Raw genomic sequence first — 19,074 nt, forward strand, 5'->3', positions numbered from 1 at the left:
TTAACACTAGGGATATGCAGTTCATGAGACAACCCTCAATAATTACCACTCGGCTACAAATGTGTGTGGGTGTGTCAGACGCATTTGCGTGTGTATAAGTGTGTGTCTGTATAGCCTACGTGCGTGGGTGTGTTATCTGGACACGGGGGCAGGGATTCCAGGCAGTGTGTTCTAAGGAATACTCTATCCATATGGATGTTGCGGGTTTCTGTTCTTGCTAATCCAATGATCCAGGAGATAACAGCATTACGGCATTGCCCGGCGAATAACAGGAAGACCTGAAACGCATGCACACACACACATCCTTCAGCGTGTCATTGCTGGGTCCAATTGTGTATCGTCCTTAGCAATGAATTGTCATGCACCTGTATGTATTGACAAATGCCCTACTTTACTTAATTGCCTTATCATGTCCCCTACCACATCCCTCTCAGATCAATAAAGAAATATTATTTTATTGATTCATATGAGCAGACAGATGAATAGAATTTGATTGATTAGCTAAGCTGATGAGGGGCAATGAGCTCCTCCTGAGCCAGCGTCTTAACTCTGTACTGTTTACACTGGCATACTACACACCCGCCTGGCCCCTGCAAGGACCTGGAGGTCACCCCTATGGAATTAGGAATTATAATACCAGAATGGACATGATCCTTCTTCTGATGGTCCAAAGGTCAGCCATTTTTGTCAGAGAGTTGGTCCACCGTGGTTTGCTAGTGCCACGATAAGATATTGTGTAAAATAATTAATTTTAAGAATGTATCTGTACTCAGTGTTTGTTAGCTAGCTAGCCAGTTTTAGAGGAATGATTCCATTATTTTTTCAAATTAACTGTCAATATGTCAACATTCCATTCAAACAACAAAGTCAATCCACGCACTGGCTGAAATCAGTAGCTGACAGGACTTAGACAAGTTGTGAGAGGGCATTTTCTGTTAAACCTTACTAATGCTTGTGTACTCAAATATCCTTCTTTAAGCCTCGGCATTAGGCTAATCATATAAGACAGAAACGTGTGTGTGTGTATTAAGATAGAACAGGCCTAACTGTTCTGTGTGTAGAATGACCCCATGATGTCATGGGGTCATTCAGCCAAGACCTGACAGAAAGTGGTTCCTCAGAGCAATGTGTTATGTCCTGAACACCAGGGATAAGGCTGTGGTTCTGTTAGGAGCCAGTTTCTGGGTGAAAAGGTTCATGCTTGTGTGTATGTGTGTAGGGGTAGGACCATACATCCTCTGGGCCGACAGTCAAAGGCGCTTGCTCGCCCAACTTGGGGGAACCGTTGAGCTACTGTGAGAGGAAGTATGTCTGGGAGTGACTTCCTGTCACATTGGCACCTATTGTCCTCACTCAGTTGCGACAGAACGAGACAACATTTTCATTATAGCCTGTACCCCATAACCCAGTTTCGTCTCTCTCCACACACACACATACACACACATACACACACATACGATCATGTGTTTTGCAGATGCTTGCATAAGATAGCGTGACTATATAAGGCTTCCAGACTCTTTGTGCAGGGGGCTCTCACTCCATTCACTGTGTGTGTGTGTGGTGTGACCGGCTCCCATACTGCAATAATTGTATTAATAAAAGTAGTACCTTGACTGATTATTGACTTTGCCTCTCCTCATTATTAGTTAAAGGTAGAATTTCCACCACAGTAGGAAATGGAACCAGTACTGATGTTGTATCATATAATATCACTCAGCTTTCCAAGAAAACAACAATGAAGACGTTTATGGTCTGTTCACGTATATTTTGGAGGCTGTTTATACAGAAAAATTGGTTTAAAAAAAACAAACATGTAAATTGTATTTATGATTATATTACAATACTTTAGGTTGACAATAATTCTATGACACAATGTCTGATACATCACATGCCTTAGTTTTATTTTCCTGCATAAGTCAAATCGGTATTATGCCTCTTCTGCCATTCATTCCAATTAGACTGATTTGGATTTCTTCCTGATCAATATGTAACCATTCTGGAACTTTGAGGGTTTATGACACAGCTCCTCTTGGAATTTAATAGGATCTCTATGGTCGTCCCCTCCTCCGTTCCCCAGATAGGATATGAACATGTCATGAAATTTGAATTACAGGAAATTAGCTGTAAAACTGCAACATTTTCTCTCTGACCCATGGCAATGTGTAGAATTGCAGGACATTTTCTTTAAAAATGCTAAATGCTAAATGTGTAGAATTGTATGAAGTTAGTTGCTTCCCTCCCTATACATTCGTCTTTTACATGATCTCTTTCTTGGTCTCTGTCTCTCTCGCACTCTCTCTTTCTTTCTCTCTCTGTCTTTGTCACTGTCTCTGTTTCTCTCTCTCAGACATCTGTGGGACTATGTAATGCTCCAGACGACTGGCCAGACACTGTATGTCTAGGAGTTACTGGGAACAATGCACAGTGAAATACATTCACACACACAGAAACAGAGAGAGAAAAACACACACACACACACCTACACACACACACACTCAGACCCCTGCTATCTGCAACCTTGGTGAAAGGCATTAACAAAGACCAGGACAACCAATTCAATTGTACGTTGTAGTCAGTGCAAGACCCCACAGCAAAGCAATTAATGAGTGACAACAGATAAGTAGATGGGAGAAGCTCAGGTGTTAAATCATCTGAGAGGAACACAAGAGAACAGCATCCAAACACATTCAGATACAGAATGAGGAAAATGTAGTATTAATTATTGCAGGCCTAGCAACCGTCTACACCAGCAATCTGTTAGGAAACCAGCTGGGAAGTTGTACAATAGAACCTCTGACTGAAGTTTCCTGCGGGGAAACACAAAGCTATTTTATTTTTATGTTATTCTATTCTTGTGCTGTTCTGAACAGCGTGGTTTTTCCTGGTTCGGTCATTAAATATGTCCAGGAAAAACTCCTGGCCCCTACATACAAATTCCGTGTAGCACCAAGACCGTTAATGTCAGTCTAGAGAGAGGAGCTCGCCAGAAGGAGAGGGACAGAGGGATGTCACATACACACAGAGGGGTGTCACATACACACAGAGATAGAGGGATGTCACATACACACAGAGGAATGTCACACACACACAGGGACAGAGGGATGTCACATACACAGAGAGGGATGTCACATACACAGAGAGGGATGTCACACACACAGAGAGCGATAGAGGGATGTCACACACACAGGGAGAGGGATGTCACACACACACACAGAGGGATAAAGGGATGTCACACACACAGAGGTATGTCACACACACAGGGATAGAGGGATGTCACACACACAGGGATAGAGGGATGTCACACACACATGGATAGAGGGATGTCACACACACATGGATAGAGGGATGTCACACACACATGGATAGAGGGATGTCACACACACATGGATAGAGGGATGTCACACACACAGAGGGATAGAGGGATGTCACACACACAGAGAGGGATAGAGGGATGTCACACACACAGAGAGGGATAGAGGGATGTCACACACAGAGAGGGATAGAGGGATGTCACACACACAGAGAGGGATAGAGGGATGTCACACACACACAGGGATAGAGGGATGTCACACAGACAGGGATAGAGGGATGTCACACACACAGAGAGGGATAGAGGGATGTCACGCACACAGAGAGGGATAGAGGGATGTCACACACACAGGGATAGAGGGATGTCACACACACAGAGAGAGGGGTAGAGGGATGTCACACACACAGAGAGAAGGATAGAGGGATGTCACACACACGGATAGAGGGATGTCACACACAGAGAGGGGGATAGAGAGATGTCACACACACAGGGATAGAGGGATGTCACACACACAGAGAGGGATCAAGGGATGTCACACACACAGAGAGGGATAGAGGGATGTCACACACACAGAGAGAGGGATAGAGGGATGTCACACACACAGAGAGAGGGATAGAGGGATGTCACACACACAGAAAGGGATAGAGGGATGTCACACACATACAGAGAGAGGGATAGAGGGATGTCACACACACATAGAGAGGGATAGAGGGATGTCACACACACAGAGGGATAGAGGAATGTCACACACAGAAGGTATTAGTAGAGCTGTGTGTGTAAAGGATTCTGACAAGTTGATGTTTGAAAACAGGAGTTATGTATCTCTCTAATACGTCCTCAGTGCTCCTCCCTCCTCCCTGGGTTTTATTAAGATAAGGATCAGATCCGCTCTCTAAGTCTCTGCTCTCTCTCTGTCATCTGTCTGTCTGCCGGTCGGTCTGTCTCTCTCTCTGTCATCTGTCTGTCTACCGGTCGGTCTGTCTCTCTCTCTGTCATCTGTGTCTGCCGGTCGGTCTGTCTCTTTCTCTCTCTCTGTCATCTGTCTGTCTGCCAGTCGGTCTGTCTCTTTCTCTCTCTCTGTCATCTGTCTGCCGGTCGGTCGGTCTGTCTCTCTCTCTGTCATCTGTCTGTCTGCCGGTCGGTCTGTCTCTTTCTCGCTCTCTGTCATCTGTCTGTCTGCCAGTCGGTCTGTCTCTTTCTCTCTCTCTGTCATCTGTCTGTTTGCCGGTCGGTCTGTCTCTTTCTCTCTCTCTGTCATCTGTCTGTCTGCCAGTCGGTCTGTCTCTTTCTCTCCCTCTGTCATGTCTGTCTGTCTGCCGGTCGGTCTGTCTCTTTCTCTCTCTCTGTCATCTGTCTGCCGGTCGGTCTGTCTCTCTCTCTGTCATCTGTCTGTCTGCCGGTCGGTCTGTCTCTTTCTCTCTCTCTGTCATCTGTCTGTCTGCCAGTCGGTCTGTCTCTTTCTCTCTCTCTGTCATCTGTCTGTCTGCCGGTCGGTCTGTCTCTTTCTCTGTCATCTGTCTGTCTGCCAGTCGGTCTGTCTCTTTCTCTCCCTCTGTCATGTCTGTCTGTCTGCCGGTCGGTCTGTCTCTTTCTCTCTCTCTGTCATCTGTCTGTCTGTCTCTTTCTCTCTCTTTCTCATCTGTCTGTCTGCCGGTCGGTCTGTCTCTTTCTCTCTCATCTGTCTGTCTGCCGGTCGGTCTGTCTTTCTATCGGTCTGTCTGTCTCTTTCTCTCTCGGTCATCTGTCTGTCTGCCGGTCGGTCTGTCTCTTTCTCTCTCTCTCGTGCAAATCCATGGTCAGTACAGCACAGATTAGAATAGATTACCTTTTGTTTCTGTTAGTATTTAACCTGGTATTTATCTTGCATTAAGTTCTGCAAAACCACTGTGTTGGAAGGTTAGACACAGGCATGGCAGACCTACATGTCACTACAGCCATTATCAACACAACACACATGCACACATCTACTGTCCTTCACTTATTGTATTTTACTTACTGTACCACACTTACTGTACCACACTTACTGTACTACACTTACTGTACTACACACACAAGTCTCTAAAACAAACATGGTTGTGGGTGTTTTCCAGCAGCTCATCAGCCTATCTAAATGTGCATGTTTAGCAAGCTTTGCTGCCTTGATAGATCAAAATATATACAAATATTTGGTCACTCACAGCTGCTAGCTCTGACCAGCTTGTGTCCAAAGCTCCACATGAACTAGTGGGATTCCATTCATTCTGTAACTTAGCCCTCTACTATTTGTCCCAGGGCCAGAATAAACCAGTTTTAAACAGCCCCTTCCACCATTAAATCATGTTTTTCCCTGGATGGGCATTAGAGAACAATAGAGTGATACAATGCAATACGTCAATAAAATAAGGCCTGGTCATGGTGGACCCATGGTTGGTACCAGGTGGGTTGGTACCAGGTGGGTTGGTACCAGGTGGGATGGGAACAGTGTTGATGGGAACAGTGTGATTCTATATGCAAACGTGTGTCATTGGCCAAAATTCGACCCGTTTTCATCGTTGCTATAGAGTAATAATACCAACGTTGCAATAACATGGAAACTACGTTGACTCAACATCTTTATGCCAAGGCCTCAGAGTCAAGTGACAGATTAAGATACCTGTCATTATTTACATAAGTGAAAAGATAAACCCTTACTAACTTAAGTATTTGGTGGAAAATGTTTGTATTTTTGGCCTAAATGATCATTTCAGTCGGAGTCAAAGGTCATTTCAGTCAACCATTTCAGTAAAAATAATTTCTGCACAAGTAATTTCCGGAAAAGTCCATTCCGTTAAAAGTAATTTCAGTAAAAGTATTTTCACTAAACGTGGTTTCAGTAAAGGTCATTTCAGTTCTGGTGATTGAAGCGTTGTACTCCAGGGTAGCCCTCACCTAGAAGACCTTCCTTTCTCACATTGTGGAATGTAGCTTATCTACAACCAAATTCAAATGAAAAGGTAACACAATGAAAGGTGCTAACGAAGACAGTCTCGATGTGAAAGACAGTCATTAGACCCCGTTTGCGGTGCATCTGAAATGGCACCCTATTCCCAATAGGTGCAATATAGTGCAATAATTTAAACCAGAGCCCTGGGCATGAGTAGGGTCCTGCTATATAGGGAGAATACACTGAGTGTACAAAACATTAAGGAACACCTGCTCTTTCCATGACATAGACTGACCAGGTGAATCCAGGTGAAAGCTATGATTCCTTATTGATGTGACCTGTTAAATCCACTCCAATCAGTGTAGATGAAGGTGAGGAGACAGGTTGAAGAAGGATTTTTAGGCCTTGAGACAATTGAGACATGTGTGCCATTCAGAGGGTGATTGAGCAAGAGTGCCTTTGAACTGGGTATGGTAGTAGGTGCCAGGCGCACAGGTTTGAGTGTGTCAAGAACTGCAAAGCTGCTGGGTTTTTCATGCTCAACAGTTTCCTTTGTGTATCAACAATGACCCACCACCCAAAGGATATCCAGCCAACTTGACAAAACTGTGGGAAGCATTGGAGTCAACATGGGCCAGTATCCCTGTGGAACGTTTTTCGACACCTTGTAGAGTAGATGCAACAACGACATTAGGCTGTTCTGAGGGCAAACGGGTGTGCAACTCAATATTAGGAAGGTGTTCCTAATGTTTTGTACACTCAGCGTAGGTTGCCATTTCTGCGCATTCCCAGACTAAAGGCGTTTCTCAAGCAAACTGAAAATGTACTCTGTGGACTGATAGACAGAATAACGGAATTGAAAATGTATTAATATTGTAAGAGATTACGAGTGCATGGGATGAAAGTGCTCCAAATTGTATGGAGGTATTAACCGAGGGTCAATCCAAAATGTACTTTTAAGCTTTTATGTAAAACAAGGAGTCCGAGAAACCAATTGGAGAAAACACAAGCAAGAACAATTGGGGTGCACAGTCAAAGAACCATCCCGAAATGCAATGTGAGTGTTTCTTCTATAGCTGAGTAAATCATTTTAGCAGTGAACACAAAGAGAAGTTAGTGACAGAGACAATAGTAACACAATTACGCTGCCTTTAGGGATGTATTTCCTGATATAATATGAACATTATCCCTCCTTGGAGCAGTTAAGCCTGCTAGAACAGACATCCCCAAGAAAACTCCATAGCGTGCCAAGGGTGCGAGGCTCCCCGCCGCGTTACATGGGAAGGGGGAGCCACCTGCTGGGCTCTGGGGAGAGGCGAGATGTTGCCTGAATGAGGGAGGGGTTTGACTTTACAGGTTATTCACCCGACTCAAATAGTTTATAGGTTCGCGTTTTCGTCATGGATCGTGTTCTGGAGGCAGCTCTGCAGTGGTCACTAGCTCGCACAGCCACAAAGTAATAACTGATTTTAATAATATCTGATTTTAAACCGAACCCTAACCACACTGATAAGCCTAATGCCTAACCCTAACCACACTGATAAGCCTAATGCCTAACCCTAAATTTAAATGTAAAAAAAACATTTATGTTTTTAAGAATTTTTACAATATAGACCATTTTCACTTTGCAGCTGGTCCATCTAGCAGAAATCGCTCACTTCTGCCTCAAGGACAAGACTTCTCCCAATAAACGTCAACCTGAAAATAGTTTGCTTGCATGTAGCTCTTGGTGAACTCAAGGCTTTTACGCACAACTGGCATGGAAACTTTGTTTTAACTGGGAAACGGTTTAGGTAGCCCGAAGCATATTCAGACACCTCATTTAATAATTTGTCTTAGTACAAGTTGAACAGCAAAACATGCACACTATTTTCTATATTTTCTGTCTTTTTTGATTAAATGAAACTGTTAAAAAGTATTTCCCGTATGTATTTTGTTGAGCAAATGTAGCCTATGCCTCATTGCCTGGGCAATTTTGATACGTGACCAAACTAATTCGAGTTAGTTTGGGTCAACGACACCTGGGTCAACGACCATATCCTCAAACACATGGTGCTTAGGAATCCGCGCAAATGTCTTAACGAACTTCGGCACAATAAACAATTTACATGACTGACGTCATATTATAAGAGCGCAATATCACGAGTTAGGCTATATCTGTTTGTGTGCATACGCTGCCTTTAATAAACTTACTAAACTTATTGTAAAATATATATATATTTAGGCCCAATATTGTCGGGACTTCGATATTTCGTGTTAGTCAACTATAATAGGCTAGTGAATATAAATGGGCTTACAATGTCAAAATGTAGCAATATCTTACAGCATGGAAGGATTTGGGGTTAAATGACGCGTTATTAGGTGTTATTATGACGTTATTGGATGCGCTAAGGTTTAAGCTACGAGCCTATTCCATGTATTGAATTGAATTCGTATTAGGCTTGATCTCTTTAAATGATCAAATTAAGAATAGCATTTGATGAATTCAATCACTTATTTTTGAATCGAAAGAAATCGACAAGAGATGTCATAGCATGGAATGGGCATTTAAAAATATCAGTAAGTGATGAACATGTTGATGTAAACATTCTTCACAGTGGCCAAAACATCCATGACATAGTTCCACCTCTTCTTTTGTTTTGGCCTAACAGCAAAAAGATGATTTGTGATGCTCTTGGTTTGAAGTTTACTGGTATATTGTGATAAAATTAGATATAAGATTGCCATAGTTGTCTTTTTAATTAACTTGATGTGTCTTTTCGACGCATGATTGTTTGTGTGGCTATAGCAAATTGGACATGGTCGACAATGGTGGTAGGTGAACCTTCTTCCCTTCAATATGAAGCTGCATGGAGATAGACTATAAAACAAAATGTTGTAGATAGAATGTAGGCCTCTAGATATTTCATATTGTGAAATAAACTTGACTTTGAATGGAAATATTTGAACGAGGGCGTCACTGGATGAATACGAATGAGTTTGGCTTAACGTACTCAGAAATCAGAGTACATTTTTTCCCAACGTGCATTTCGGTTATCACCGCCTCCTTGAAATTGAAAATGCTAATTAAATCGTGTTTCTGACCATCAAAGTTAAATCTAGCCTTGAGTTAAGATGAGTTCGTATTGTATTCATAAAAGCTATTATTTCCACGCTAAATCCTGCATTTCGCGAAAGCTCTCACAACGAAGAAGCAATGGGAATGGTTTCAAACCACACATAATGGTTTCAAACCACACACTTACGTAAGTGGACCTGGAAATCAAATAACCTCAGAAAGATACTAATAATAATGTGTTAAACTTCTATAGCGCTGTTCATAGAATCTCAAAAGCACTTCAAGAGCAGAGGTCAACCAATAGAGGCCACGTCTTTGAATGATACAGCTAATAGCAGTGGCTGCATCTCAAAAGCATTGGCTTGCTTTCCTCGTCTCGTCTCCTTTCCCTCATTGTTATTGATCTATCTGTATAAGGGCAGTACAAATGCGCTGGAGAATTGTATGTAGATATGTGTAATAGTACACCTAAGTGTAGGCTAATTGTTCTGTTGTTGCTGTATCTATATAGTGTAGGCTAATTGTTCTGTTGTTGCTGTATCTATATAGTGTAGGCCTACATACTGTATGTGGATCATGTATACATTCTTTGTTCATATATTCTGTCTGTATGTTCTGCTTATTGTGGTCAGCACTATTTCACCAGGTCAAGTTCCTGGTAGCATACATGTGAATGTACATGGTGAATAAAGTTGATTCTGATTCTCATTGGTCCTAAATCGAGGGAGATGCCGTTGAACTAGAAATACTTGGTCTTGAATGGCCCTTTCGACAAATAGGCTGGGGCCTATAGCGTCTCTAACAAGTGTTTTCATTCACACCAACCATTTGACGATAATCAACCCTGTCACTCTCTCATTTTCAGGAATTAACGTACAGGCTACACATAGGTCTAGCCTACTAAATGTGTTGCGGGAATTATAACTAGGCATGTAACTAGTTTAGTTCTATAGGCATAACTCGTATAATTACACCAGCGGCATAGTAATGCATTCGTTGACAGAAAACATATGAGGTTCTGGATCCTCCATGTTATCTATCATATTTTAGTTGCCAATCGTTGTTTTCTGTCACACCATGGTGTGGTTCTAAATGGAGGGAGATGCAGTCTTGGACAGACCAGTGGGGCCTATAGCATCTCTAGCAAGTGTTTTCATTCACACCAACCATTTGACGATAATGAACCATGTCACTCTCTCATTATCAGGGATAAACGTATAGGCTGCACATTACGTTAGGTCTACTAAATATATTGCGGAAATGATAACTTACCGTGTAAATAGTTCAGCTCCTATAGGCACAACTCGCTTCAGAGACATAGTAAGGCATCAGTTGACAATTGAGGCCATGGATGTTTTCCATCATATTTTAGTTGCCATTTTGTCCTATTCTTTCACACCGTGTTTTCTGTCATTCACTATCATTGCTCTATCCTTCATTTGGAGGACACGGGCTATAGTATAGCCTTACAACCATCCATCTTTCCCTTGTTACTGTTGTCTAGAGAAGTTTGTTTTATACAACACACTGTATCGTTGCAAAAAAAGTTTAATATAAATATATTAACATGATCGTTATTGTTATTATTATAGAATACTTAGTGTAAATCGCCGAGGGCGTGATGGTGTTTGGCTGATGGGGCTACTATGAATTCCCGCAAAGAAACGTCAGCACTGACAATAGGTTATGAACTCGTAGATAGGCCCCAAGAATGGAGCCATTGCGCAAATGCAAGGCTATATGATGATGATGATATGGAGTTTCCGAATAAGACATTGGTCGTGTCTTAGATGTAATAGGTTTACATCTCGTGCTTCTCCTCAGTAGATACATTTAGTCTACATGACAAAAGTTAGGTATAAAATAATTCAGAGACATTATACAATAGAATCCCACTGAGCACACCACGTCATTCCAACTTGGATAATAGCGCAATATTTGTTTTAGAAGTTGATCAATGAGATTACCACCTATATTCACCCACTCAAAGTAACAGCCAAACGTTAGTAGAATTTCCTATGTGCTATCACTAAAAGCAAATTCTAAAACCACAACCAAATTCCAGTGGAAAAAACGGTCTGAATTTTTGGTTTAGTTGACACCCAAATGTCTATCAATGCGCTTTCAACCATTTAAAAAGGCACAGCAAAGTTCAAATGGGAATACCATGTCAGATATTTTATTTATACAACAGATGCATGTGTTTTCACTCTGCTTCATCTAATAACAGCGCCAAATGACCTGGATTGCAGTTGAGATTACATTAAAAGTACATGGTGCAAGTGATCAATACCGTTCGAGATTTGCCTCAGATTATTACAGCAATTTTGAAGATCTCTCCACAAACCTGCGATGACCTATGCATGCTATCTTGAACCTGCACGCGTTATATGATTACATAATAAGACATTTATAGTTACAGTAACCTCAAAATGTGGCCATGGATGTGTTCCTCATTTTAAGGTTGAATGTTATATTAGTTTGTTAAATAACCTTAATTTTGGGCTATTTACTCTATTGCAAAAGTAATATTGAATAGTTTTTGGTTGACGACGCAACCAAATATCAACATTTGCCACTGATTTAGTTTGGCTTTAATTACAGTTTAATTCCAGTCCACAAATTAATAATTGATATGTTGGAATCACATCGCTAACAAAAAACAAAGTAGAACTAAATCAAATCAAACTTTAAATATCTCCTTCAAATGTTGATATTTTGTTGCGCTGAAAACCGAAAAATTAAATATTCAACTAGGCAAGTCAGTTAAGAACTAATTCTTATTTACAATGACGGCCTAGATACAGTGAGTTAACTTGCCTTGTTCAGGGGCAGAACGACAGATTTTTTTACCTTGTCGTCTCAGGGATTCGATCCAGCAACCTTTCGGTTACTGATGACTGGCCCAACGCTCTAAACACTAGGCTACCTGCCGCACCAATATCACTAAATATCATTACATTTTAAATCAACCAGAGCTTGAAACCCAAGACCTATTGTATTGTCTATTCTTGTTGAATTATGGGTTGATTTAAAGCATGATAAAGTATGGTCACATTTAATTTGCTCTGTTAAACCTACTATAACTTCGATAAAAACGAAATAGATTCACGGTTGCTAAGTGGAGATCTTTTAACAATCATTCTCATGCCAGCACATTGGTAATAGTCAGTGACACATGGCATAGTGGGGCTTGGTTAAAAACCATGGATGGGACACCAGAAGGTAGCTGTAGATAGATAAATTCAGTAGGAGGTGCTGCCCAGACTATTGTTTTTCTTCCTTCGGACATACCAAGATATGACATTGGTCTAAAAGTACAAATTCAAAGATATGTTATACAAGGTTGTATGTTACAATTTGGTTTCCATGATGACAAAATCCTGTGGTTGAAATTTTACCCTAAAAAAACTGTTTATGTGGATTACTTTTTTCAACTCCAATGCATTTTCCACGAAGATTCCACTTCACAACATGTTAACAAATTACATTAAAACAACGTTGATCCAACATGTTTGTGTCCAGTTGGATGTGACTGCACTGCACAGCGATTAGTTATAATGTATGATATAACCTCAGCCTAATAAGTTACCTTTATCAAACCAATAAGCACAGGGATAACAAAAAACATGTTCTTTGAACTGGTAAATAAACTATTTAAACATGAAACTCAAACTGTCTTTGGGTAAAATAAATGTAATCTAATATTTGAATATTTAAGCCTATACAAATTGGGACTCCTGAATGTACTTCCTATTTGTCTTCATTGTTAAAACAGGATATCAATCTATTATCCCCACGACTGAGGAAATACTCTGTCAAATGATGTCTGTTTCTTACCTGTGTCTCAGACAGGTTCAGCTGCCTCGCCAGCTCAGTGCGTTCTCGGCCGACTACATACTGGCAGCGCTGGAACTCGAGCTCGAGCCGGTAGAGCTGCTCTGCAGTGAAGGAGGTCCGCGTGCGTTTTGGCCTGTCGAGGTCGAGACCCTTTGGCAACACGATCTCCCGGATGGTACCCTTAGCATCTGTGGACATTGCAGCCGGACAGTGTGAAATGTCACAATTACAAATAATAGTCTTAGGCTACTTTGCTTAACATTACAATTGCATATGCTGTTGTACCAATGTCATAATTCTTTGGACAGACCAAGAAAATATAGTTAAACATTGTGCTCCTTTATGGCACAAATGTGTGCTTTCATATAAGTAGGGCCCACGCGATTTTAGAATAACCTTGAAGTGATCATTATTTTCAGTATGAGGAAATTGACGTGTAGTTTGCATGCTTGGGAATTATAGTGTAGGCTAGTCAAGTTACTAGGGAAAGAAATACAGAAAGGGCGTAAAATAGTATATATTGTAAGAATGACAATGTCCGTAAATACAACTCAATGCACCAGATAACACCAGATAACCCGTTATGTTAAGGTTCTGATGCCTTAGAATAGTTTTCCCATACTTCCAACTGAGCGTAGGCTACATTAGGCTATCTCATGGAACTGGAAGTAAAGGTCAAATAATAAGAATTTTAAAAATCGGAATACCATTGTTGCATTGCAATATGTTTGGGGAATATTCCCCAAAAAGTAATAGCCAGAAGTCCGGAAAATTAGAGCTGAAAGAAACATCCCTATCACATTACTAAACTATACCTAATTTTACTAAATATTACGTGCACTGTCTGCCTCAGCGAGAGCGAATGTTTGGAGACCATGTTTTCAGAGTTCTATTTCAATTGTACATTTGCCATGCGTCCTAGAACCCTGGAGAATGTAGCCTAGGCTAGTTGATGCATCAATACACGTTTAATATAGCAATTTATGGGACAATATTACATTTTTTGGTTCAATACATACAACATCAGGAAATGCGTGTTTTTATATCAAATTAGGTCATATGCCAAGTCTTGCTATGGGGAATATGCTATTAAACCAATACCAAATAGCTGTTGAGTGTAAAACTAATTGTGCAACTTTATCTTGACAAGTTTAAAGTTGCTATAAGTCCAAACTGACTGTCAATGTAGAAGGAATAGAAAAATCTATATTTTTAAACAAAAATTTAAACACGTTTTACGTAGTCACAATAGTCCCATGCATATCCTACAATCCGCCCTAATCAAGAGATGTCTTTAATACTTATCAGTCAGTCAATACTAGACATGGTTAAAACAACGAAACGCTCCTCAAGTAGGCTAGAAAGAGGGACGTGGTTTGACTGAAAACAATGAAATAATCTTCGTCCACTGTCCAAAAAATGTGACTAATCAAACTAAATATATGAGAATAAAATATATCAACCAAATGTTTTCTAAATCCCTCACCGAAATCGGATGTTAAACAATTTCCAGTATTTTGAAATAATATAGTCTTTACAATAGATAGGCCCGCCTATAAGTGATATATACATCTGAAACATACATATAGCCTAACCCAGCTGGTTTCCCACAATAAAATACAACTGTCAAATGAGGTATAGCCCTATAGCATTTCTGTCGTATAATGTTGCGCCTAAATCCATATCAATTCCCCAGCAAAACGTCCATCAAATTCTAGAAGCTTCAGAATTCAGAATTCCTTGACAGAATGGAACATAAGCCTATAACCTAAATACATGGCTCTGGGCCTACTGCTTCCTGCGTAACCACCATTGGGTCTACTATCTGTTTCCTTTGTCATTGCAGTCACGTGTGTGGTATATATATTGAGGCTACTTATATGGTTGCACCATTGACTACAGCCTATAGATTGCACAATTTATAGATATTTATGTATGACGTAGACTACCATCAGTGACTCCATATGTGTTGCCTACACTGGAAATAGCATCTAGGCCTATATGCAGCATAGTCTCGGGCACGGCATGCAAGCATGGTGTTAGCCAGAGCGACATGCAGAGATTCATTCTAACATTTCGAATATTTATGATTTCCAACTAATACATCATCCATTCATTCATAACACAATAGATTAAAATCATCTCAATGTTAAACGTTACAGCAGGGCCTCTAAAACAGTTTGCACGCGCATCGAGACGTCGCAGGTCAGCCATGCTGACCTTTCGCTGACCCCGGGTTCTCACGAGGTATCCAGCGCATTCAATCGTCAGCTTTAAAAACATATAGTGACACCGGGGACTAAGGATTTTACTTGGATTCAGCGCTCAACTCGCCCTCGCCACTTCTAATCTAGCTCGGTCTGCCGCGGAGGTCGCTCCCTGCTACAATTACCGTCTTTCTATTCAGATTCACACCCACCAAGACACCGTTTCAAGGCCTGGGCATGAGCATTTAACTAAATGATGTAGAACTTTCCAGTAGGCAATGTATGATCATCATTGTTCAAATGAATGGGCCAGTTGCACATTTGGTGAAAATCAAATTGTGCACACAAAGGGGGGAAAGTTTAACTTTATTTTGTAAAGTGTGATATTGATATTGTCAGTGCCTACATGTCATGTTAGCCTGATATGCATCCCACATTCGTGTGAAAACTATCCTGGTAAGGGATATGGATATTATATTTTTGAAATGAGTGGTCAATTTGAAATTGTGAATAGAATAAGCTTAAATAAAATGTGTTTTCTGTTCACTATGACTATTATTAAAAATAAAACCATTTTAAAACTGTTGATAAGAATAGTCTTCCCAAACATGTTTGCTACCTGTATTGTTTGGGGTTTGTTGACAGCATAATGCATTTTACAGCCCCGCTAAGCAGAGCAAAGACATATGTCTATAAGCACTAAACAAAACTATAGAGATGCATATTCAATTCATTTAATTCTAAGTTAGTCAGTCACATAACCTAATTACTATCGACTACAAGACATGTAAGTATAGCATTTTATATAATTTTGGTCACACTTTTAACAATGTGACATGTTTTAACAATTCACACTCCTGAAACTATTTTATAGCGTTTTAAATATAAACATTTGAAAGGTAACTGGTATACACCAAATATGAAAAACCAATACTTTCCTTATAGATTTGCAGTTAATATTTGTTTTTAATTCTGAAAGACGCATGGCTCTGTGTTTGTTGTGCTTTGAGACGGGAAGTTTGCTGAGGAGGATGATTATTGTCATAATTTACTACAAACTACTGAAGCACTATTGCCATCATGGCTGCATACAATTATAAGATCTGTCGATGTGCCATTGAGCAAGGCACTTAACCCTAATTGCTCCTGTAAGTTGCTTAGGATAAGAGTCTATTTAATGACTAAAATGTAAACTATTTAGTTTCTGTCAACACGTTTTAAAATAGGTTGTAGGCCTTAAGATCCACAGAAATACATTTGATTCATTCTTAAAAATAACTATTTAGTTTTTAGTATTTTATTAGGATCCCCATCAGCTATTGCTGAAGCAGCAGAACCTCTTCCTGGGGTTAATTTTTTTCCTGGGGTCTATTTAGTGAGTCTACATATTTTGGAGAATTCCATGCAGAGGTGGCGTAGACCAAGAAATGTGGTTCCCTTTTTTTCTTAGCAAAGAGGGCGTGGACCATTTAGATGATTTCTTATCCCGTTTTTGATAACAATACCTTAACTCAAACAAAGGCAACAACGTGACCACGAGTAAACACACACTAAGACATACACATGGTTTGTGTTTAAAAAATATTTTGTTTGCCAATGATTACTGAATCATTTGTTGGCTCATATAGTACAAAGCAAGTACTGCTATTATTATGTGATCCTATAATGTATATTATGATACTGATTATTATTATATAAATTGGGATTGATAAAAGTATTGATGTAAATACATGTGATGAAGTTTGAATAGTTGAGCAGTTTAAAAAAAATCTAACCTGTTGTCAGAATATATGGCTATATGTTAATGTTGAATTATATTAGACATATATAGTATTATATCTTCATCTGAATATGAGAATACCTTCAGATTTTATTTACAATAAATCACTTAAACTATTGGTTTATTTGTAAGCGTAAAAGTAGTATAGTAGTAGCAGTGTAGTAGTAGTTGTTATCGAAGTAGTGTAATATTAGTTAATTGCAATAGTAGTGTAGATGTAAACGTATCCTTCTAAAAAATAATAGCCTAGTAATAAGTTAATTTTATGAAAATTTAGCAGAAAATCTGTGCTCTCTTTCTGCAATTCATCTTTCTAGATGTACATTTTCTCAACAACAACAAAAAAGAGAATATTTTACTAACCTCGAACTAAAATCCTCTGGCAGTAGTCTGGGTCCACGGGGTCCAGTTTATCATGTCCGTCTTCACTGGAGGAGGTGGGGGTTGACGCCGATGTACCCGCGGTATCGGTTGTACTCTGCACCGGCGACCTGCTCCCAAGTTCGATATGGCATTTGTCCATCCGGTCACCGTACAGAGAGTTGGATCCACGGTGGTGGTGGTGGTGGTGGTGGTTGCGGTCCTCGGCGATCCCATCGCCCATAGTCGTAGCTTGATCGAACATCGATTCCAATATTGGTGTATAGATCTCCTGTATTCTTCACCTCGTTATTGGGCAGTTATTTCTATTCTTTAACTTGTTTCCCTCCTTTGCAATAGTTATATTCAGATATGCTGGGGGAGACTACACCACAAAGTAGATCCAGCTAGGCTACAAACCAGAACCAGCCTCGCGGACCTGCGACGGACACGAGCTGCCCTGCAAGTGTCTCGGCATGTTTCAGCACTATCCTGCGGCCCGAAGTAGAGAAGAGAGATTGTGGATGTGGTGAGAAGGAGGGGGCCCTGTGGACAAGCCAGATAGCGAGCCTCCTCAGCTATAGATACGCGCTAAACCCAAAATGCATGTTGTACGTATACAATGAGTGTAGCCTACAAGAGGAGACCAGATCTATGACCAAAGAAACTGGGAGGTGCTATACTTGTTCACCCACGTAAAAAATTAACTGAAAGACAATCGTGTAACCACCAGCATGATCTATCTTAGTCTCTGCAAAGCCAGTCAGTTCACTCTGTATCCAAGAAAGGAACCTTTTCTCCAACCATGCACCCCAGAGCATGGGCTTGAAATCAGTTACTTTACCTCCGTTTGACTTGCTGGTTTCGGCGGCGCTGTGGTGGCATGGTCACGGCTATTGGATTGTTGGTGGTCTGCTCGGGGTCTTCTGCATTTGGAGATCGCAATAATGTCTGTGTAGAAAACGTTGAGGAGGGGGTGTTCAAATTGGGGAAAGGGTCACATAAGGTAAAACGAACCATATAAGGCATGGCCATGCCATTCTTGTGTATAACTATTGTATGATTTTTTTTAGATCTTGGTGGCTGTAGTCTTGCCGGTTTGACAGTCGTATATCGACAATATTGTAATGACAGGGTGCACTAAAGTGGCTGTCACTAGGAACGTAATATCCGGTTTGCTCAGGCTAGTCTTTGATTGGTGAACAGACTCAGATCGGTATATGTAGTATATAGTCCAAGGAACCCTTGTTTTTTATTCTAATTTCTAAGTTTAAGACACTATAGATTTTTCTCTCCCGACTAGTTTAAACCGAATAATAGACGCGTGCATATACTATGCATACCTATAGGATATTATCAATTATTTCAACGCTATCGAAAAGAAACTGGCTACTCGAAGCATGGAATAGTCAATGGATGCAATAAGCTCAGTCACCACAGTAGGCTATTTTGCCATGATCTTTTTAGAGGGAAATCATGAAATTCTCTTGTACAAAGCCGTAATAGCATCTCACGAAAACATTAAAGAAAAGAGAGGATGTTTAGAGTTGAGAGAAGTTTAGAGAACGTAAAATGCACATAGTCTAAATCAAATCAAATTGTATTTGTCACATGCAC

General features: G+C 40.4%; 1 protein-coding gene across 1 annotated transcript in view; it reads right to left on the reverse strand.

Annotated features, from left to right (window-relative positions):
- The window catches only part of LOC109906756 (ventral anterior homeobox 2-like), a 39,439-nt gene extending 20,889 nt beyond the window's left edge, over positions 1 to 18,550 (reverse strand). The window contains exons 1-2 of the mRNA XM_020504619.2: positions 17,461 to 18,550; positions 13,111 to 13,298 (exon numbers count right to left, since the gene is read on the reverse strand). Coding sequence (XP_020360208.1) covers positions 13,111 to 13,298; positions 17,461 to 17,722 — 450 coding nt within the window. The 5' untranslated portion in view covers positions 17,723 to 18,550. The remainder of the gene's footprint in view (positions 1 to 13,110; positions 13,299 to 17,460) is intronic.
- Positions 18,551 to 19,074: the final 524 nt, after the last annotated feature.

The sequence above is a fragment of the Oncorhynchus kisutch genome, linkage group LG16, assembly GCF_002021735.2.
Source record: "Oncorhynchus kisutch isolate 150728-3 linkage group LG16, Okis_V2, whole genome shotgun sequence".
Lineage (NCBI taxonomy): Eukaryota > Metazoa > Chordata > Actinopteri > Salmoniformes > Salmonidae > Oncorhynchus > Oncorhynchus kisutch.